Source organism: Larimichthys crocea, chromosome III (genome assembly GCF_000972845.2).
Source record: "Larimichthys crocea isolate SSNF chromosome III, L_crocea_2.0, whole genome shotgun sequence".
NCBI classification, from domain to species: domain Eukaryota; kingdom Metazoa; phylum Chordata; class Actinopteri; family Sciaenidae; genus Larimichthys; species Larimichthys crocea.
In genome coordinates, this window is record NC_040013.1 from 21,101,722 (window position 1) to 21,124,653 (window position 22,932).

The 22,932-nt window shown below is 42.0% G+C and overlaps 2 protein-coding genes across 5 annotated transcripts in view; one reads left to right on the forward strand and one right to left on the reverse strand.

The window, feature by feature from the left end:
* The first annotated feature begins 2,880 nt into the window (after positions 1-2,880).
* On the forward strand, positions 2,881-18,143 carry atl2 (atlastin GTPase 2). The gene is made up of 14 exons (XM_019258971.2): positions 2,881-3,039; positions 8,720-8,886; positions 9,509-9,721; positions 11,951-12,082; positions 12,188-12,292; positions 12,383-12,433; positions 12,538-12,594; positions 12,753-12,845; positions 12,971-13,109; positions 13,215-13,342; positions 13,426-13,482; positions 13,583-13,654; positions 13,746-14,177; positions 16,197-18,143. The coding sequence occupies exons 1-14, from the start codon at positions 2,967-2,969 to the stop codon at positions 16,314-16,316; spliced, it is 1,839 nt and encodes a 612-aa protein (XP_019114516.1). The 5' UTR covers positions 2,881-2,966; the 3' UTR covers positions 16,317-18,143.
* A 1,333-nt stretch (positions 18,144-19,476) lies between these two features.
* LOC104931166 (equilibrative nucleoside transporter 1) overlaps positions 19,477-22,932 on the reverse strand; it is a 41,491-nt gene continuing 38,035 nt past the window's right edge. For all 4 annotated transcript variants that reach the window (XM_019258972.2, XM_027277748.1, XM_027277749.1 and 1 more), the window contains 2 exons: positions 22,395-22,594; positions 19,477-21,164 (listed from right to left, as the gene is read on the reverse strand). In XM_019258972.2, the coding sequence (XP_019114517.2) occupies positions 21,053-21,164; positions 22,395-22,594 (312 nt within the window). In that variant the 3' untranslated portion in view covers positions 19,477-21,052. The remainder of the gene's footprint in view (positions 21,165-22,394; positions 22,595-22,932) is intronic.

Here is a 22,932-nt window from a genome sequence, read left to right on the forward strand (position 1 = left end):
CCATGCCTACTGGAGGACACAAGGTACAGCTAGAACAGTGAATACATGAATGAAAATTGTATGTGCGTCACTTTTAAACAATGCCACTAGTGGCTTTGTGAGGTTATGCTTAGGCACAGTGGTGCTCTGAGCTGAATGTCAACATGCTGTGGACAATGCTGACATGTTGATGTTTACCATGTTAACCAATTAGATTAGCATGTCTGCTGGCTATCATTAGCTAATTAGCAGTGTTATAATACTTGAGATCACTCTTGGACTCCAGACTCAAAAGCCTCAAAAGCCATTTTTTTGAAGCTCTCTGTCTCCGCTTGGAAAGATTTTAAAGATTTATATCAGAATATCACTAAACAGCTTCTGTATTATCTGCAATTGAAGCAGGAAGTTTTTACATCCAATCAGAGGAATGATTAACAAATAAATCAACTAGCGCCTTTCTGTCGGGCCTCACAGTCTGCACTGATCCAGAACGTGGCAGTGCGCCTGGTGTTCAATCAACCCAAAAGGGCACATTACTCAACGAAGCTCCACTGGCTAGTGGCTACCTGTAGCAGCCTGCATTAAATTCAAACCCCCAATGTTTGCCTACAAAGTAGTCTCCGGTTCTGCACCTAATGCCCTTATCCAGGCAATTGTTAAGTCCCGATCGTTGCACTCCACCAGTAAACAACGCCTGGCTCTGCCACCCCTATACACTCAGGGTGATCCAAATTTTTCCCATCTGTTGTTCCCCATTGGTGGAGCCCTACCAGTTTCTACCAGAGCAGGAGCGCCCCTCTCTACCTTCAAAAACCTCCTGAAGACCCAGCTCTTCAGAGAGTATCTCCTCTCCTAGCACTACCAACAACTGGACATGCTAAATCGATCCTGCTTCCTGACCTGTCACTTAATTCTATGCAAGTAGTACTTATTGTTGCACATGTCCTTGTCACACTGTACCTTGACTGTTTTCCTTTTATGTAACTGTCAGCTGACTAAATGACTAAATGTGATGTAATGCAATAACTTGTCTCATTTCTAATTTTAAATTTTTGTTACCATTAACAGCTGTCACCACTCCCCGCCCTGTTTCACACATACTTATGTGCAGGAAATTCATCCAGAAATGCAAATCACTGAACAGATACATCAGGGAGGTAAAGCAAGTCAGAAGAGTCAAAAAAGTGAAGCAGCTTTGTACACAGTGAGTGTAGGCAGACCCAAGATATGTTCAGGAAATTGATGCAATTTCCTCGAAGCTCCCATCTCACAAACCAGCATTGTTCATGGTAATTACATTAGTAGATGGAGTACTGACAAATGTCTAGACAAGACAAATAACATGACCATAAGGCTTAGTAGCACAGGAAGAGATGGTGATGCTGTGGTCATAAATGCAAAGTTGCAGATTCAACGCACGTTCCTTCTTGTGAATGTGGATCAGGCTGTCTGTGTTTCACTATAGCACTAAATAGAAAGGATGGTAAACTATGGACTGTATTAGATAATCACTAACACCAAATCCACTGATCGAAACAGAAACAAACAAATAAACTCATTACATTTATAAAAGCATGCTGCATTCTTCTGGATGAGTGATCCAAGATGCATTTCTTGTAAATGGGTTGAGTCAAATTAGGGACCCTTGAAGTGATGAAAATACATTTACTCAGGTACTCTACTTTGTCTGAGTCACATTGTACTTGTTTTTAAATGTAACTTCCCAACAGTAGAAGTACTGTTTACAGCCTGATTTTTAAAAAAAGCTTATTTTAAAGAGGGCCAGATTTGATAATGTGAAGATGCCTGCAAGCTAACATTTTAAAAGCGTTTAAAGCGTGCTCTTGTCTTTAATAATAAAATCATTCAGAAAGTAATATTTTGTGTTACATCTACATTAACATAACACCAGTAATTATGTCCGTTAGAGGTTCATGTTTAACACATTCAAATGCTTCATTATGTCAACCAAAAAAAACAAAAAACTAATCTTCCAGCCATACAGTATTTGACAATCCTAGCAGTTGCATAAAATCTGACCGCCATACTTTGGACATCCCTGTCCTAAAGGCTGTTTCAAAGAAATGTTTAATCTGTTTTTTGTTTGTTTTTAATAAAAACTGTAAATTGAGTCTAAAAGGTGGGTCTCTAAAACCACCCTTATATCCTGAAATAATAATGAAAACATCATCTTGGTTCCCGTGGTCCGTAGAGGGTCTAAAACTCTTTACTCCACCCTATATTTTAATCACAACAAATAAAAATAAATACCATAGCCATTGTTTACTTAGATTACGTATTTTTGTGGTCAGGTCTTCAGGTTTTTTTTAGTTATCAGCATCAAAACCACAAAAAAACACATTTATTTGGAAGTCAGCTGTTCTTAAATTTGATTTAAAGTAGTATTTGTTTTGATAACTTCTTTGCCTTTATGCTGAAATAATAATGAAAACATCATCTTAGTTCCTGTGGTCCTTAGAGGGTCTTAAACTCTTTACTCCACCCTATATTTTAATCACAACAAATCAAAATAAATACCATAGCCATTGCTTACTTAGATTACGTATTTGTCAGGTCTTCAGTTTCAAAACCACAAAAAAGCACATTTATTTGTAAGTTAGCTGTTCTTAAATTTGATTTAAAGTAGTATTTGTTTTGATAACTTCTTTGCCTTTATCCTGAAACAATAATGAAAACATCATCTTGGTTCCCATGATCCTTAGAGGGTCTACATTTCTTTACTCCGCCCCTGAGTTCTGGCTAAAGATAGAGTCAAAGTTACCATTTTTATAACATGTCATTGCAGTATATTTAAAAATATATATTTTATATTTTAAAAGAAAAAAAACTTAAAGTAAGTAAACAATAGTTTGCATTGCAGAGCGAGCACGTGGACTTGACCCAGCTGCGGCAGCAGGCTCGCGGCAGCATGAACTGTGCAGACGGCGCTGTGACGTCAGCCAGACGTTAGATTTCATTAGTCCAAGATGGCGGAGGTGAGCGGGCTGAGGAGCAGAAACCACTTCGAGCCCAACTGCAAAAGCCGAGCCGTTAGCGAAGGTAAACCGTCTGTTTGTCACGTTAAATGTAGATTAATGACAGCGAGACAGCGTGCGAAGCTGAGGAGAGAGGGGGTTGAAATCCTAAAAGTGTTTGTTTTTAGTTTTTAAGGTCGTCTTTGTCTTTGTCGGTGGTTAAACTCTCGCTTTTCCGTTAGCCAGACGTTTTTTTCAATTGTGGTGTCCTGCCAAATGTGGTGCCCGTGCCAGAATATCCCCCCCTCTCTCTCTTTTAGCTAACAACACAGTCCAAACTGTGTAAGAAAATCAGCTAGAAGGTCAGTTTCTCTCTGTCAAAGTGTTCTCTCTCTCTCTCTAACTTAATCTGAAAAGCTTGGTGTTTTGAAAACTGATTTTGACCCGGATACTAAATTAAACGACCGCGACACCTGTCGTGCTCCGTGGCCGTCACTTTCACCTGGTCCCCCGGCGAGAAGCAGCGGGTGTACCCGCGGTGTCGTCTCTCTATAAACCCGCCTGTAGTTGCACAGTCACCGGGTATTGGCACCAGCCTGCATCGTATCTTAACTTTGAAACTAACTGGTTTCCTGTAACGGGGGGTGTTCAGGCTAACGACACACATACGTTAATCTAATCCCCCCTAATGACTCGGGTATTTTTACATACTCTATTATTAGCCTGTACAGACTTATCCACGTAATTTCGAGGCTAATTTTGTCCTCTACATACATGAGGTTGTGTTGTGAGTGTATTTGTTTAAAGCCATGAAAAGATGACACATTTTCTTAAAGGAAAGGGTTTAAAGTTTTGTGGATTTTGGTCCCTTATCACTGCCATTTAGAAAGAGGTCTTTAAAACACCTTAAACTTGAGTTTAACAGCTGTTTTTCAGGAAGACCTGAAAAAAATATGGACCTATACTTTAATCACAACAAATAAAAATAAATACCATAGCCATTGTTTACTTAGATTACATATTTCTGTGGTGCGGTCTTCGTTTTTTTTAGTTATCAGCATCAAAACTGCAAAAAAAAAAACACATTTATTTGTAAGTCAGCTGTTCTTAAATTTGATTTATTTGACTTCTTTGCCCAGCCTCGTGTTTATGGAGCCAAAACAATCAATTAGTTGGCAATAACTTTGATGTGAGTGTGTTTGTTGTTGTCTCTGTCGAATGAAGCAAAAAAGCATTTTTTTGGTAGAGCCCGACGAAATGCGAGTATCAGCATATACATTGTCTAATAATATATCTTTACAGAAAATTGTTTTTTTAATGATTACGTTCTTGGTGAAGTTTATTGTTTTGGTGCATGGATATAATGTTTATTATTAAACTGTATCCTGCCTCGATTACTGTTTGATTTTGTGCCTAATCCAGTGTTGAGGACGTTGCATTACACTTTGTTCTTCCATCCTAAAAGATAAAAAAACAATTCAGATGGCAGTGTATAATAAAAATATAAATCAAAAGTGCTACAGCACACACTTTGTGGCTCATCACTGAATTATGAGAAGCTCTCTACTCACGATAACCCTTATGTCTACTTTTATACAGGCCACTCTGTGGCAACATCATTCACTCGCTGCACTTTGTCCTCACAGAGACTCCCTGTTGGTCCACTTGTTGAAATTGAACATTTGCCCTCCTTGACTCTTGTCCAGGGAGGCCATGTCAGGTTGTCTTTTTGGCTCTGGTGTGCAGGGGGAAGTCAGTGTACCTGCATCTTAATGTGCTGTCGTGGATAAGTGGGAGACTTTTTCGATAAACTCTGCAGTCTTTTGACGTTTGATAAATGTTGCCTGATCACTCAGAATTATTTAAAATGCACAGCCTGGATCAGAGAAGTCTCAGGACGGGAGTTCTCGAACAAGACTAAACATAAAGTAGTATATTTTCTTTGCAGCAGCGATTTAAGGTCTAAATTCCTGCACTAAATCTCTTGAAAACACGAAACCTCCCACATTCAGACAGCTGGTAGAGTTAAATGGACCACAGCCTTATCAGAGCGTGCCTCAGATATAGGCTAGTGCAGGAGTCCAGGGAAAGAGAGAGCTGATTTGGGACACGAGTGTTGAGATGTAGGCTGGCTTGCGTAGATGCGCTCTATTCCTGCCGCACATGATTAAAGATAGACCCTCGTCAGAAGTGGAGGGATGCATACACTCGTGTGTTTGATGCACTGTCCCTTGGTAGCTGTGTGTGTATGAGCAGGAAAAACATGTAGGCCAGTTAACATCTGCTCGGTGCCTCCACAAGATAAGAAGTAACGTGGCTAATTTTAGTTCTGCCCTCGTTTTCTGCAAGCTGAGGAGTGGGACGGTGCATCAGCCACTTTATCACGAAGTGTGAATGTAGCATATCCACCGGCTGTTCGTGCTTCCTCGCATGCTTATTGTGTTTTGTCTCATCTCACACAGCAGAATAGTGTCTTTGTGTTGGTCTCCTCTGTGGCTGTAGTCTGTGCCACTTCATCTCGATGAGAGCAGCTTCGGACTCGAGGTGGGGGCCGCAGATGAAGGTGAAATATGCAGGGTTAATTTGTGTGCTGAGCAGATCACCGTAACTGCTACGAGGGCTCACGGCAGCTCCTCAAACACTCGCACAGCACAGCACAGCATTGCTGTTGGGAATTTGCAGCACCTTTTGCAGGTTGATCTTTTGAATGCCCCATTTACGGTTGTCAGCTTGAGCAGGAATATCACTTAATATCACTGAAAGCTACCAGTGCTGGGCCCTGGAACACTGCTTTTAAAAAAGTACATCATGCTGTTGGTTTTATAGTTGTAGCAGTCGATTGTTGTTTTTTTAACCCCTGTCGCCTTATATGTGTACCCATGTACTTGTGAAAAAGGTGTACTCTCTGGCTGTGACGCGACCTGGCTCCATGCGTCAAAGACAAGTTTGTTTGTTCAGTGTAAGCTGCTTCGTCAGCGTGTGTCAATCACATGTGTGTCAGCATCCAGCAGTGATGGCTGTACAGGTATAAGTTTGGTTCTGTTTCACCATTATCGCTCTCTCAGTTAAACACGATTAATTGATTTAACTGTTTAGATCACTGGCTCTCAAACTGGTACGCAACCTCCCTGTAGTGTTACTTGGACAAACCTCTGAAATGTTTTTTTTTTCTTCAAATATTATATTATTCAAATAAACAGTGAGCACTATCACTTATAAAAGAGGCTAAACAGGCTCTTGCTGTGACTTGTTCAGTCAAGTTTTGTGGTGTTTTAATAAAAGAATAACAAACAAAATCTAAACTGTCATAACTTTACTTAATGAGACTAATGTAACAGAGACAGTCAGTCAGAAAATATTAAAGCCTGACTCCCCCTCTTTGTCTGAATCACACCACCAAGTGAACAGGTAACTAAGGTGAAACCACACAAACACAGGCCTTGTGCCAGTTACCGGAAAGTCTTATGATTCAGAGAACCTGTGTGAACTCGAGCAATATTCACATTTCCTGTGTTGTTGTTTTTTTTGTGAATACCAGCCTGATATGTAATCACATTCAGGCAGGTAGCACGTATACATCTGTGATTAGTTTGTTATGAAATGAATGCTTAGCTTTGATTCTTGATGCTGGATTTTAACGTCCATCATCTGACGTTGTACGTGGTGTAAAAAGTTCGAGAAACACCAAAAAAATACAGAATAACTACTTGTGCAGCTGTTGATGTGTGCTGGTGAACTGAGATAAAATTAGAGATAAATAATTTAACAATATATAGATTTAGTATCTTTAGGCTTTAGGAAGTTAATAGATTAATTAAGAAAATAATCAGTAGGTTAATTGCCCATTAGATGAAGTCCTATTAGGGATGGGAATTGATAAGATTTTTACGATTCCATTATCGATTCTCATAATGATTTGTTTCTTTATCGATTCTCTTAACGATTTGTTTCTTTATCGATTCTCTTATCGATTCTCATTTAGGAAAAAGGAGAACAAACAGTTTGATCAGAATCAACTCTGTTTAGTTAGAAGATCACAACCTTACAAAACCAACAGCGAGGCCAAAAGAGGCCCATGGCCTAGAGAATAGTAACAATGTGTAACTGTGGCAAGAAGCACATGCCGTTAAAATGGTAGGCAGTGTGTTATTTACCTTCCGTAGTAACTGCAGAGGTGGTCATAGCCTGGCTGCTGCTGCGAGGTTGAGATTCATCTACAGTCCAAAGCGTGTCAAAAACACGACATTCATTTAAAAATATTGCATGTTGTGTGCGCAAATGTTTCTGCATGTTCGTCATGTTCCCTCCTGACGCTGTTATCTCCACTTTGCCATCTGTTTTGGTAAAATGCAGCCAAACTTTGGAGCGTTTGAACCGAGTGGGTGCCATTGTTTACTACTGATTGCACTGCACGTGCCAAACTTGCGTAAGTTACGTGGCGTAATTAGTCGTGCTTGCTGGAATCGAGCGTGCGTAACTTCTTGCGGAAGATACGTGACGTAATTCGTGCTTTTTGGAATGGATAAGAGAATTTAGATAAGTTAGATAAACTGCAAAACGATTCCATGGAACTGAAACACACAGAACCGGTTCTCGATTCCCACCCTAGTTGTTGTGCAGTCATGCGTCTGAAAGCGGTGTTCATGATTGTTGTTTTTCGCTCAGTCGGACAAAACAGAATATTCTCAATTTGTTTTTACTGGCTTGATTAGTCACAAGTCTTGCTCGAGAAAAACACTCATAGAAGAAGCACATGCTGTATTAGTTTTCTCATTGTCGGATGTTGGCTGAGTATCGCAGGTGCGTCTTCGCAGCAATAACAGGAGTAATCTGTCGGATCCTGCTGGTTTGCCTAAAACTAATTTGTATGTGGTGAGAGACGCTGCGGCCGTGCTGCGACTTAGAGTTGAGTGGTTCATCACTTGAAATATTTGAATGACGCTTGCTGTCATACCTGTGTATGGCAGAGAGATTGCCACTTTCTGTAAGTACTTCAGGGAGTGTTGTCTTCAATCCTTGCTCCAGTGATTTCTAGAACTGTAAAGAAAGTGGATAACGTTACAGGAAAAATATGAAAGGTTAACAGAACTTTAAATGTTTTACCGATCTTTAAAGATTAAATATTTGAATTTCCAGTTTAGTCACATCAATTAGAAGAAAAGAAGTTTAGAATAAATGCCAAAATTTGTCAGTTCCTTAACATTTTATAGACTAAATGATTAATTGATAAAATAATCAGCAGATCAATCGATTTAAAAAATAAAATAATGCCGCCAGGATGAGCTACCCGTCTGCCTGCGCTACACTTTGTGGTTTAGCAGCACACTTGCTCACACTGCAGTTGTGGCACTGCGACAGGAAGCCAGTTTTAGAGGAAACATGCTTTAGATTTACCGGAGAAGACTTCGACATAAACATCAAAAAGGCTGTCCTCGTAACTTCCTTTCCTCCTGTCCTTTTTTGCTGCCCCTTTTTTGTGATTGTCAGTGCAGGGCTATTTTGGAGTTGACCTAGATGTGTAGAGCAGAGTGGATAACAGTAATTTAGCCCGGCACAAAATGCTGGAAAGATTCCTGTTTCATAATTTGACCTCGTACGGGACTTCTCACTTTCTCTTCTGCTCCTCAGAACAACAGACACGTAAGCAAACTTGACAAATAATGAAACCTATTCCTTTAGAAAAAGCGATTTCCTCTCACTTCTCACTTTACGCCTATTGTCTGTTCACTAACATGCATCTTTTCCTCGTGGCTTTGTCCTGTCAGGTTTAAGTGGCATGGAAGAAATCCCCATTCGTCGGCCCGAGCGGAGACCTCGTTTAGCCAAGCTCGAAGACCTGGATGATGAGCCGCTACCGATAACCGCAGCCTCAAACTCTGGCAAAATTGTCAACCTCACCGCCTTACCAGATGAAGAGATTCAAGAAGAAGAGGTCAGTCTTGCTGTATTTTCATGCCACATTACCATCTAGGACGAGCAAGCTGGTGTACTTGAGTTATCTCTCAGTATTGTATCTAGAAGTGTTTTTGTCTGATTCTGTCTTCACTATAATGAAAGACACAGAAAAGGCAGCGAAACATCACATCAGAGAAGCTAGTGCTATCAAATATTTGACATTTTTGCTTGAAAAATTACATAATCGATTATCTGAATGCTTGACGATTCCTTCTCCTTTGATCGACTCGTCATTTCAGCCTTAATGGCAACACGGATCACCCGAATCCTGAAGACAGGATGGACAGATAAATGTATGAACATGAACTGCAGAGGAAAAATGGTAGAAAAAGCTTAAAAACTCCTCGCTGCATGTTTTCTTCCAGCAGAGGAAAACAGAAACAAAACATTTTGTGGATATTTAATGTGAAAGTCTTTAAATTCTAGCCGTGTTTTTCTTCTAGTCTTTCCTTTTACGTCAGGAAGGAGTTCATGTCCCCTTGTTGGCTAAACTGTGATTTCCGTGAAAGCTGCATCGTCACCGGTGTAATCACTTAAAGCGCTCTCGATGCCAAGGGGAAAGCCCTGATTCATTGCAAACTCATGTCTCATGTCTCCAGGCTGCAGCAGAGGAAGAAAAGGCCAAGCCCATCCAGATCGTCGTGGCCAACGAGGACGAGCACAGCTTCGAGCTGGACGCCGCGGCGCTGGAGAAGATCCTGCTGCAGGATCACGTGAAGGACCTGAACGTGGTGGTCGTGTCTGTGGCCGGGGCCTTTCGCAAGGGCAAGTCGTTTCTGCTGGACTTCATGCTGCGCTACATGCACCGTCAGGTGAGATAAATAATGTGTGATGCACATTCCCAAGAAAAGATTAACTACTTAACACAGGAGGTCATGTGTTCTTTATAGAAAGTTTATAACATACATAAAATACAGGTACGTGATGAGTCATTTGTACAAGCTGGACTTTGACTTTGTGTATTTCTACTTGAAAGAGAACTACTTGAAGAAGTTGATTTGTTTTTCTGTTCAATTTTGGTCACACAATATTAAAAAATGACCAATATCAGATGCATTGGACTTCTATCTATTATTACCTGTCATTTTAATTTAAATGTTTAAAGATAATGATGATCAGAGACATCGACTGTACGCTCACTTCTAATGTCAACACACACACAAAGCTGATTAATCACTTTCACCTCCTTGCTGCTGCTGGATGATAAACATTATCAGTTACACTTGCTTGTCCTTCGTCGACTTTTTTTCTTTTCACATCAGTTATTTGGCTACCGCGACAATCTGCGATAGCAAAGCTGTGTAGTGATATAGCCAGCTAGACAAGGATGCCATGCATGTGAGATCAGAGAGGAGACTAAAAGCTCATTCATACACATTCCTGATTTAAAACATGACTTGAATCGATTAATCAAAATGAATTTCTTTTAATTGACTAATCAATTTATCGGTTGAGCTCTAGTGTAAAGTTAAGTTGTATATTGTGGCTGTGATTTATTGCAGATGCAGACCTCTTTTAAAAAACTGATTTATTCACTTTTCTGATTTTATTATTAAATCCTACACTGTTCCTGAGGAGAGAATTAAGAGTTAATGTGATTTTTGATCTTTTATTTGTTCTACAGCTGACGAGTCCTGATCTGTTAATTAATCACAAGTTTTGATTTTAACTTTATCAATTCAGAAAAGGGCAGTGAGGCCATCATTTCCATATAAACAGCCTGGCCTGAAATTTGATATCAGCTCTGATACAGCAACACATTTTTAATCAATTATTTCCCGGCGCTGATACGTTGACTTTTATATGCCTGTAGTTCTTGCCCTCGTGCACAGCGTCAGTGAGATCAGTAAAGTCCGCTGAAGCTGCGATTACACGCGCTGTGTAAACATAAAACCGCTCACCTTTCCTCTGAGGCTTTGACGTTGTGCAAGGTTCGCAGGCAGTCGAGGTTGTGAAAACAGGTGGGCTAGAAGAACTTGTGACACAGATGATGAGATTACGACCAGTGCTGGCACGTGTACCAGAATGTTGACCGGGGCTTCCTGTTTGGTCTCATACTAAAAATACTGACTCAACCAGATGAGGTGCAGCAGAGGCGTATGAATAAGACAGGGTGCTGTCACTCTGTCTCACATTTCTGGATTTTATAGGATAATAAATCAGGTGTCGGTGTAACCCGCCTTTCTTTGCCTGTGTGTAAACACAAATGATGTCCACACAAACACACATTCACGAGCATGTGTGACACAAGTAGCAACAACTAGTCCTTCAGACCTTCTGGCAGCAGCTGGACACACAGAGACAGCCAGGATCGCCTTACACTCCCTCACATATACTCAAACACACACTGTTTATCACACACCAGAACAGACTGAGGAATGTTCAGACCGTTCCTCACAGCTGTTGAACAGCATGAACTCGGGTATTCATGCAAGTCTAACCAGATCTGCACGTGTTCACATTTTTCACCCAACACTGATGCTTTTTGTTCAGGCATTAGAAACAGCAGTTAATGTTGCAGGTATTTGTTGTTAATTACCATCTCGCTCTGCTCTGCTCTGCTCTGCATAAGATCCTGGTCAGCACAGATGTATTCCATGCTTTGTCTTGCAAATCAGGAATTTGCTTGTGAGGTTTGTTTATGCACTTCCTATTTGTGGTCAGCAAACAAGGTCACAGCCTTACCTTGCCCTTTTTTTTGATGAGATGCTCTGGTTGACTCGTGGTAGTTTTGTTTTGCGTCATGTTTTCAGTCTCAGGTTGAAGCCTTGTGCTGCAGCGCCTCTAGTCGTTTTACTGTGGGAGCCACATTTCATTCAGTGAACTGTTCACACTTGCTACTGTGTACACTACACTGTTTACAAAGGTCCAACCTAGATAATGATTAGCGGTTATCAGTCAACATTACTGATAGATGACAGGATGTTTATACACGTCTCTTTTCTGTAGTGAAGGTTGTGAAAATACAAAATAACATACAGTATATATTTCACCTGTCTCTCTCTTTTCTTACCTCCTCCCCCTCTCTCCCTCTGCTGCAGGGTGAGTCTTGGATGGGAGGTAATGATGAACCGCTGACTGGGTTCACCTGGAGAGGAGGCTGTGAAAGAGAGACCACGGGAATTCAGATCTGGAGCGAAGTGTTTGTGGTGGACAAGCCCGATGGCAGCAAGGTAGACAGTACTCAAAGAAACAGTGAGCCCTGACATGGTTCAGACTTATCCATGAGAAGGTGGTACGTATCAGATCCGTGCAAAAACTCTGTGCTGTCTCAACAGGTTGCTGTGCTCCTTGTTGACACTCAGGGAGCATTTGACAGCCAGTCCACCATAAAGGACTGCGCCACTGTGTTCGCCCTCAGCACAATGACCAGCTCTGTACAGGTGAGACTTAAAGCACGTCCTGTTCGGTGTAAAACACTTCTCTTAACATGTCATGCATGTCTCATGTTGTGTCTGTCTCTATGTTTTCAGGTGTACAATCTCTCCCAGAACATACAGGAGGACGACCTGCAGCATCTGCAGGTTCGTGTCATTTCTTGTTCCTCACAGAAAGAGGCAGCACTCGAGTATTTCACTGTAGCTTCTGTTTGCTGATCATAATTTTTGTTTTTCTCTCTCACATGTAGCTCTTTACAGAATACGGCCGGCTGGCAATGGAAGAGATCTACCAGAAACCTTTCCAGGTACAGTTGTTGACCGTCTTATTAAACATTAGACATTCATAAAATCTAGCTATTCAGTTAAATATGTATTTATTTTTATTATAAAAAGTATCAGGGCCACCACAGAACCATTATTATCTAATCAAACATAACGTGTGTGTGATGTTGACGTGTTTCAGAGCCTGATGTTCCTGATTCGGGACTGGAGTTATCCTTATGAACACAAATACGGACTACAAGGAGGCAACAACTTCCTGGAAAAACGACTACAGGTGAGCCTGCACGTTTGTTTTTCAGGATACAGGCTGCTGGATGAAGGAATTCAGACACACCACACCTCCTTACACACAATGTAATGTGTGTACACATTTACACATACTGTTGTTTGCTGACTCAGGTGAAGCAGAACCAACACGAAGAGCTGCAGAACGTGAGGAAGCACATCCACTCCTGCTTCTCCAACATCGGCTGCTTCCTGCTGCCTCACCCCGGCCTCAAGGTGGCCACCAACCCGTACTTTGACGGCAGGCTGAGAGGTGACAAAATAGGAAACATACACATGTATTAACAATGAAGAGTGACGGCTAAAAGCATGCTGGGAGTGTTTAGAAGACAATCAGGGTGTGTGTTTGTGTTTTTAGACATCGATGACGATTTTAAGAAGTCGCTGGCCAACCTGGTGCCACTCCTCCTGGCCCCAGACCGGCTGGTAGAGAAGGAGATTGGAGGCAACAAAGTCACCTGCAGAGATCTCCTGGAGTACTTCAAGGTCCTGCAGGATTGCATTAAAGTCCAGTTTTTTACACTGGTCACAAATCACGGTGTGATAATCTGTGTTTTACATTCCTGCAGGCTTACATAAAGATCTACCAAGGAGAGGAACTGCCTCACCCAAAGTCCATGCTGCAGGTTAGTTAGGGTCTCAAAACTGAGAGATCTTATTAAGTATGTTACACTTTTTAGGTTTGAATTCTGAGCATGAATCTTGTTGCGTTTTCCTGTTTGTCAGGCGACCGCAGAAGCCAACAACCTGACCGCCGTGGCAGGCGCCAAAGACATGTACAGCAAGAAAATGGAGCTGGTGAGGACGATCACGATCAGTTCAACAACATAAAGGTTACCAGAGATTTCAACGTGTCATTGAAGGGTGTCCACATGTCCTTCACTTTCAGATCTGCGGCGGGGACAAGCCATACATCGCCCCGGCCGACCTCGAGCGCTGTCACGAGGAGTTCCGCGAGCACTCGGTGCATTACTTCCGCTCCGTGAAGAAAATGGGCGGCGACGAGTTCTGCCAGCGCTACCAGAACCAGCTGGAGGCGGAGCTGGACGAGACCTTCACCAACTTCTCCAAGCACAACGACGGCAAAAACATCTTCTACGCGGCGCGCACGCCTGCCACACTTTTCGCAGTCATGTTCGTCACCTACGTGGTGTCCGGGGTGACGGGCTTCATCGGCCTGAGCACCTTAGCGGTGCTGGCTAACCTGGTCATGGGCGTGGCGCTGCTGTCGCTCTGCGCCTGGGCGTATGTGAAGTATTCTGGAGAGTTTCGGGAGGTGGGAACGTTGATAGATCTGGTGGCCGAGACGCTCTGGGAACAGGTGGGTTGTCGATCATCGGCGAGTGTGTGTTTGTCCTGGTTAATGTAGATTAATGTAGTATTAAGCTTGAGTCATATCATAGTACTGATGCACTGTCAACGGACCTGAGGTGATGTCCTCAAATTAAATGTCATACATCACCCAGAAACAAAAAGGTTTATTTTACTGTGATTAGAAAACTGAAGAAAAGCAACAGATCGTCGCATCGACACATTTTTCTGTCAGCTGACTGATTGTTTCAACCCTACATCGCAAAGTTTGTCTACCAGAGAACACAGACAGGTTTGTTTTTCAACTGTAAAACGTCCCACTCAGTACAAACACAACCGGTTAATAATCGGGTTTAATTGATCCACATGAGAAATGTTTAAATTAATTAACTTAATCAGCAGATATTTTGTTATTGGATTTTGTAACTCTCAGGGTACATTCAGACAGAATCTGCCACAGGTTTTTCCATTCATTTAAGTAGGGTTGGTGCATTTTTGTCGGCCAAAAAACACACAGCGTCCCACAGCGGAGAACTTAAGCCATATCCAACTTTTGGGAAAATGCCGCCCGACATCACGCTGAGGCTCTAATCAGACGCTCAGACCGGTCAATCCTCCACAGTCAGCCTGAAACTGAATCTAAACTCTGATACCATGCCTGTTGTGTTTGTTTATTTCATGAACCAGCTTCTAAAGACTTCAGACTTTAGTATTACGTATCATCAGTTTATTGACACCTATTTTATATATTCTGTGTGGTGTTATGGTAGAGATGAAAAAATCTGTGCTGGCAGTGTGTATGTCACTGCAGACATGATCTGACCTGAGGACAGTTTAAGATGTCTTTTCTCTCCATGAATATAAAGGTATAGAATATTTGTATGTGTTTTAACTAACTAGTTTTCTGTAAGTTTTCGTTTCCTTTCTGTCCTCGGCATGTTTGATTGTCGTCTCTGTCTTCACGTCCCGTCATTCATCTCACAAACTCATTGTTTCACTTCCCCTTTCAGTCCTCCCTCCACACAATCAGGAGTTTAAATATGAAGCCACAGTTAGTTTGTTTGAATGTTTGGGATTCACCACAAGCTCAGCCCTCGTGTCTCCTCTGACTTCTCCCTCCTTCCTCCTCTTTTGTCTCTCTTCCTCCCTCCCTTCCTCCCTCCCTTCCTCCCCTGCTTTACAGAAGACTGTCAGAAAGGTGAGAGGTGCTGCGTCCTGTTTCTCTGATCCTGTGCCTGCCGGTCTTAAACATCCTGCCTTGTTTCCTTTCCTTTTACTTTCTCCTCCCTCTCCACTTCCTGTTACCGGTCTCTTTTCATTTGTTTGGTCTCCTCACATCTATCTTTCTTTTTGTTCCTCCCTTCAAACTTCTGGTTCTTTCTCTCGGTGTCTGCCTGCCCGTCAGTCTTGTTCCTTGTTTAACTCTCCCGTTCCTCCCTGCTGTCCTCTCAGGTGTTTTCCAAACTTTTGGAGCCGGTCAGGAGTCGCCTGGCTTGGCCCGTCTCTCTCCTCACTTCGTTCCCATCAGGAGCGACACTCGGACTCGGAGCTCCTCTCAACAACAACTACAAGAAGACTAAATAGCTGCTGGACGCCCGGCGGATTTACAGACTGTTAACAGTTACTCGTCATATTGAAACTTCTGCAGTTTGCTGGCTTCTTTATTATTAATTTTCAGTCCAATGGTGCTGGATTCTTACACTTTTACACTCTCTGAACTTCACTGAATGTACCTGAAACACCGGCAGGCTCGGCCCATCTCGGGATCTCAAGGACTTTGAAGCCTGCTCAAACGGTTATTAAAGATCTTGGATGGCTGATTTTTCTTAAATAATTCTTTTGAATCTTTTTGTTTCTTTGGTCGGCATGTTGAAGACTTGTTCTTTTTATTTTATTTTATCTTCAACGTTTCGCTTCCCTAACCTACTTTTCTTTCAGTTTCTTTGTCCCCTTTTATAGACTTGTTTTCAGACAAAGTTGACTTGATGTATTCTCACGTGAAATCCTCCTTTTGTCTCCTCTCCGGCAGGTTTTGAAGCCATTAAGTGAACATTATATGGAAGACAACGTCAGACAGACGGTGGTTAACTCCATCAAGGCCAGCTTGACAGAACAAGTCTCTCAGCACACTAAGTTAAAGACTCACTGACGCTCTTCCTCCTCCTCATCTACCCTAAATCATCATCTTCATCGCCCTCCTGCCCGTGTTCAATCCTAGAACTGTGGAACTAGTTCAACACCAAAGCTGACCACCTTTCTTCCACCCCGACACCTAAAACACCCATCATCACACCACCGCCAACCCACCACGCCATCTTTTATCTGCTGTTGTGGACCTGAAGGCTCGCTGTCTGCCCTGCTCTCCATCGCCCCCCAGTGCCTCAGAGCAGATCCTGCATGTTTCACGAGAGGACCGAGCAGAGAAGCCGGCAGTGTCGCCTCTTGCCAAAAAACAGCCTGAAGGGACTGTCATCTTCTCCAGTGTGCCATGCTGTGATAGACGAAGCTTGTGTTGTATTGCATACTGTAGGCTCACACACACTTAGAGATATTTGCTGGTAGCGGACTGCACTCGCTTCAGGATTGAGCTGTAATTCAGGGAATACTGACACCGCTGTGGGCAGCTGTTATCAACAATGGATGCAAACTTTTCTCAGCTCAGTTCACTTTCTTCTTCAGCCTGTTTTTATTAAAGTTTCCTGCAAAGCACAAGCCACTAATCGACTCGGAAAACTAATAATGAGGTACTCGCCGTGTTCCATGTTGTTTTTGAGATTTTGGTAATTCTACTGACTTGAACGTAAACTGTCACGTACGAGCTCGAGAGGCTGTTTTAACTGTTCTGGTTAAACTGATCTGACTCCTGAGCTGAAATCTAGCAAAACTGTAAATCGCAAAAACTCGTAATTCTCCTGCCGGGCTGCCTCCACTTATTTATTTCTTCACACTAATGTTGTCACCCTGAACTGTAGGAAGAAGCCTCAAGCCTCTCGGCTGTTTTATTTTATTGAGAACTGATGTGTTTTATCTGGCCTTTCGTGTCTTACGGCCGACTTGCCAGTTGTGTTTTGCGTGGTGTTAAAGAGCTTCTGTGTTTGTGGCATTAAGCTAAGAGCTTTTAGAGCCTCTATAGTCAGGTAGTCATTTTGTGAACCATCATCTCTTCCACTGCCTTTCATCAAACACGCTCCAGCCCCGCTCCCCCTTCACATTTTTAGGACCGCTTAGAGAGTTAGATGAGATGTTCGATGCCATGTTTTAAATATAAAACCACTGCCAGCAGCATTAAGACTGGAGGCACGTGTTCATTCGCGAGCTTTAGAGGTGCCTCATAGTCACCTCACAGACATGAGAGCGGCATCAATCTGATTTAACTCTCTGCAACAAACTCGAGTAGCTTAACTGATGAGAAACACATCGACCCTCTGCCTTCCCGCCCTCGTCCTGTAGAGTTAAATAAATTTGAAACAGTTTTTTAATATCCCCTTTGTTCAACAGCTGCGTCACATCTGTCTGAGCTCTTCTGCATCGATTCCATCCACATTATTTCTCGCCTCAAGCGCCAGTCTGGTACTGTACAGTCTCTCGTTTCTCTGTGTTCACATATTACAAATCGGGCATGTATGTTGAATTAAATATTTAAATAAACTTTGTATACATTTTATAGTGAATCAGTTGACAATGGCTGTTTTGTTTGTTCTTTCTTCTTCTTCTTGATCAACAGTCTGTGGTTTGTTTAAGAACGATAAGTTGCTGCTGTAGGGTTTGCACTAGTTTTCTCCTCTCTTTTTTTTTTATGAGGACGGACGTCGATGGAAACGCGGTGTGAATCGATTCTGATAGGAAGATGTTTTGATTGTGACGAGTGGGTTGGAGATAATGTCTGTCTGCCTTTTAAAGATATCTCTGGTAATTTATTTTTGAATAAAATGTTTACCTTAAGAATAAATCATCGATTAAAGTCTTTTGGCTCATTTGTGTCTGTTTTTATTTCATGGAGATTTTATTCAGACATTTAACTTGTGTCTTATCTCTTAACATCCTTTGAACTGTCCCTGCAAAAATAAAGTTCAGTTTACACTCTGTTTATTGGATTAATAAATCCAAAAAAACATTTCTAGGAGGATATACCTGAATTGTCGGCAGTAGCTCAGTCTGTAGGTGAAATGAAAAAATATCAAAGTTCACAGCATCAGACACATTTTATGTGCATGTTTGTCTAATAGGCAAGCACATAATCACACACTCATACTGTGTTGGCGTGTTTGACAGCTCTCTGACCCGGTCATGGCGCCATGGTGAATCAAAGGGTGACCGGTTCAAGTTCAGCATGGTGCAGTATATAGTACACATGGAGCATGGACTGGTAGCTGGGTACTGCTGAAATGTTCAGCAAGGTTCACATTAACACCTTTAGAGAGCAGCTATAGGTTACCAATTAACCCATTAAGGTCGTGTCTTTGGTAGAACATACAAAGTCCATGCCTGTATATGTAAAACTTAACTGAAGGAATCAATAAAGTTAATGTTCTTCTCTTTTTTTCAAGCCAATAAGGGCAGTTTGTATGTAGCCTGAGAGGTAAAAAAACAGTCTGCTGCTCCTTTTGTGAAAGGTCTTGTAGTGATGATACTTGAAATTAACACCCTCAGCTCAGTTTTATGGAAATAATCAACATTATTGGAGGTTTAAACAGATTCCTTTGAGTGTGTGGCTGGGAAGTAAAAGAACAAAAAATTCCCAAAGAATATCAATAAACAATAAAAGCAAAAAGGACAAAAAAGAAAAGAGCATTTTGAAAAATGAGGTGGACGTGAGGAAACGGTGCACTTTAAATGTTTTATAACCAAAATGATCCTGGACCATTGTTTTTAAATTACTCAACAATGTTTCTGAAGCATTTGTGCATTTATTTTAGATGTCATTTCAGTGGGAAAATGTGAGGGTGCGTAGTGTCTGAGGAAATGTGTGTTAATGCAAGTTTATTTTCAGACGTGTGTAAACAATACAGAGAATCTGTAAAGACTCATACAAGGTTTATATTTGTGTTCTCTCTGTGATTTCAGGATATTTAAAAGTAGCTTTCTTTTAGTGACCTCGATTCATAAAAATGACCAAGAAGAAGGAGAAGGAATGGCTGCATTATTCTGTGACTAACCCTGTGTTGCACAGTTAACTTCATTTTTCAGTCACATGCAGAGGAAGCACACGGAAAAGATCAGCTGAGGAACGCAGCCAGTTTGTACTGTACTGTACATTCAAGGTGATTAAATAAAGTCTGAGTGACCTGGAGGCAAGACAAGAGGAGGCAGATTCTTAAAAATACAGATTTATTTCATCACAGGACTGCTTCAAGCTGCGACGTAAGTAACATTTTAATGGTCCGTGCCCGACTACGACGACAAAACACAGTCCAGACGGACAGACCAACGTTGTGCTATTAAACAGGCTGTTAGAGTGTATAGATGGTGTTATGAATAATATTGTGTACAACTAAAGCAGACTTTTAAAAAAAATGCAAATAAACAAAAAGTAACACTGACAGGCACAAGACCTTTAAATCACCGCCAACCATTCGTAACAAAACTAACTCAGTCGAGTGGTAAAGATACGACTATACCGAATACTAAAAACTACTTCTGATATAAAACTTTCATGAGAACACCACGAATGAGAAAAAGGCTCAAAAAGACTCACAACTTTCTGATTTTTTTTTTGTCTTATTGCTGCAGATTTCGTGGCAAAATCTTGTTTGTTGTTCAGGAAGACACAGTAACAATACTGATAAAAATAAAATAAAAAACTTCACGATGATTTGACTTCTGCCCCTGTTTGGTGAATCAAGACTAAACTAAAGTAACAGACCCACGCTGGCACGACTTCATCTCAAACTACACGAGACAAACACGACGAATATTCAGCTGTTAGTGGGCCAGATTATTCATTAAAACCTCGTCTTCAGGATCTCGTCTGACTCACTCACACACACACACACACACACACACACACACACACACACTGAAAGCAGAGGGAGCTAAGCGGTTTACTCGCCGTCCGATGGGTCATGACCTCCCTTCAAAGTTCATCATTTTCCCCATGTTGTCTTCATGTTTTTTTTTTTTTTGGTTTGATCAGAGTTAAAAGCTGCAACAGTCCAGAGTGATGTAACGTTCACCTTTCATGTTTGATGTGCAAACGTCATAAAAAAAACAACAACAACAACAAATAAACAGAAAAAAAGTCACTTTAAAAGAATCGACAGGTTAAATTTAGTCGTTAACGTCCACGAGCCTCGTTTGGAAAAAATGTGCCGCCGTAACTTTGCGTGAACTGTGTGAATGTTTCAAAACTAAAGTGAAAGAAATTTACAACCTAAAACTGCGATTTTAACATTTTTATCTTCCTGTGCAAAAGAACGTTTTCCAAACGAGGCTCGTGGACACGACGCGTGCAGACCGTCTTCGTTAACACTGCATGGGCTCATGTTTCGATACATTTGTGACACTTGGTAAGAATTTCTCACGTCATCTGCACGACGAGTCGACTACAATCAATGTTTTTTTTAATACGCTTTTGGTTTCCTTGTTGAATCGCACTCCTATCACACTTGATTAACGACACCAGTTCCTCAAGATTTTACACACTTGTGCTTGGAGGAAAAAAAGAAATATTCAGTAACCTTATTCAGCTTATATGAATGAGACGAGTCTCTACTGTACACTTCAGAAGACCGAGGTCCTCTAGTCTTCTACTCTGCTGTGCTGTCTCCGCTCAGTCGGAGGTTGTTGTAGAGAAGTAATCGAAAGGTTCTCCCATTAAAAGGGTGAAGACAGGTTGGAGGGCGGGTTGGTCTAATCTACGTCTACCGAGGGGGTCTGCTGGAGGTTTTAGATCATGGCCCGGAAGGCGAATGAGATTGCAGCTCCCAGAGCCAAGCCGAGGGACAGGAAGAAGGCCATGATAGCGCCCGCCGTCTCTGCCTCATGCGGTGGTACTTTCCTGCAGAGAGACAACAGAGGGACAAACTCCATCAGGAATGAGCGCTTCATCGTTGATGTTTGAGCTAAAGTAGGGAGGCGGAGGCACCACAGTGTCGGAGGACCAGGCTGGTCGTGGTGACTTTTCCATTTATAATTCATCGATTATCTTCCTTGTAAAGTTTCCAAAGACGCTGCCTACAACACTACTGTGGGAAGCTCTGAAGTCAGTGAGTTCAAGTCAACGAGAAATACCCAGCTCTTAACGCCAAAGACAGAGGCTGCTTTTCTTGGTGGAAGTGCGCCAAAGACGACTTTTAGCTCTAAATAAGTTCCCAAAAACAAACATGACCGTTGCGTGCGCTGTTTCTTCTACTCAGTGTTCAATCGTGCCGAACATAACCGCTGTGAAACGTAACGTCTCTCTCATTTTCTGTTATTTTGCAGCACAGACTGAAGTCAGACTCAGAAACGGAGGCATGATTTATAAAAATAAAACATGATGCACTCATGAAGGTTCAGTGTCTTCAATCAGGCAACCCACATGAGCTTTGCGTCTGAGGAGGAGACCGCTCTCCAATGTTTTGAACTTGGACTGCAGTGCCCATTTTAACCGCTAGATGTCAGTGTTGTACAGAAAGTTACATATTGTTCCTTGTGTATTTTTCCTGTCGTTCAAGAGGCTGAAGAGAAGTTGACTTGTGTACAGTAAGTATGGCGCTTACAGCTCAGAGCTGCTTAGTTTAGTTTGCCGATTGGAGGCAGAGTAGGACAGATCTTTACAGAACGCTGTGAACTGGAAGCAGGAGAAAACAGCTACGCCTGGCTCTGTCTGCACACCAACACCTCTGAAGCTCAGCGATTTATCTCATTGGTTTCATTTGTACACAGACAAACACTGAAAGACTGCAGGAAGTCACAGCGCCCAGCTGATCGGCACACATCCCGCCCAAAAAACCACAACAGAACTTTGTACATAAGTTAATTTTGAGTTTTAGAGGTGGTGGTAGTAGAACCTCTGATCGTCTTTTTCGCCTTGCAACAGCTGACTCACCTCGAGCCGAGATGACGAGTAGGCTCATAGGCGTCCGGTAACTCACTAATTTGTAACTCCAGCCCCAACAGATGTCATCAACTTTCCTCACGTCTGCAGTTAAACTCCTTAAGATCTATAAGCAGACTTGTAAGAACAGTGGAGAGTCTGTGTGTGTGTGTGTGTGTGTGTGTGTGTGTGTGTGTGTGTTTTTCATACTTGGGCCCGAAGCACATGCAGAGACTGGCCAGGTATCCGTTGGAGAAGGAGAACAAGATCATGAAGATGATGTACCAGGCGTCGTGGGAAAACAGCACGGGGAGGTAGTAACGAGGCTGGACGTTACACAGCATGAAGAGAGGGACGAAGACGACCCGAAGACCGACCAGGACGGGAAGCAAGATGCTGTCTTTACCCGGCTAGAGAGAGAGAGAGAGAGAGAGAGAGACGGCAACATCAGTTACAGGGACAGACGAAGAACTTGATAGAACTTAATAAAACTTTGAGGTGCTTTTATTTCCTGCAGACACTGTAAATACAAACGCGGAGTACTGTAAAACTTGACGGACAGCTGGGGCTTCCATTTTTTTCAATCGCTGAACTCATTTAATTCCTTTCATTATCGTTAATTAAATTATGGAGAATCACCACACATCATTTGTCATAAAAATCAGGGTTACACAGCTATTAGATGTTTTAATTTATACGATGTTTGTTCCTATTTATTACATGTCTTGAGGGTACTTCCCTTTATTGC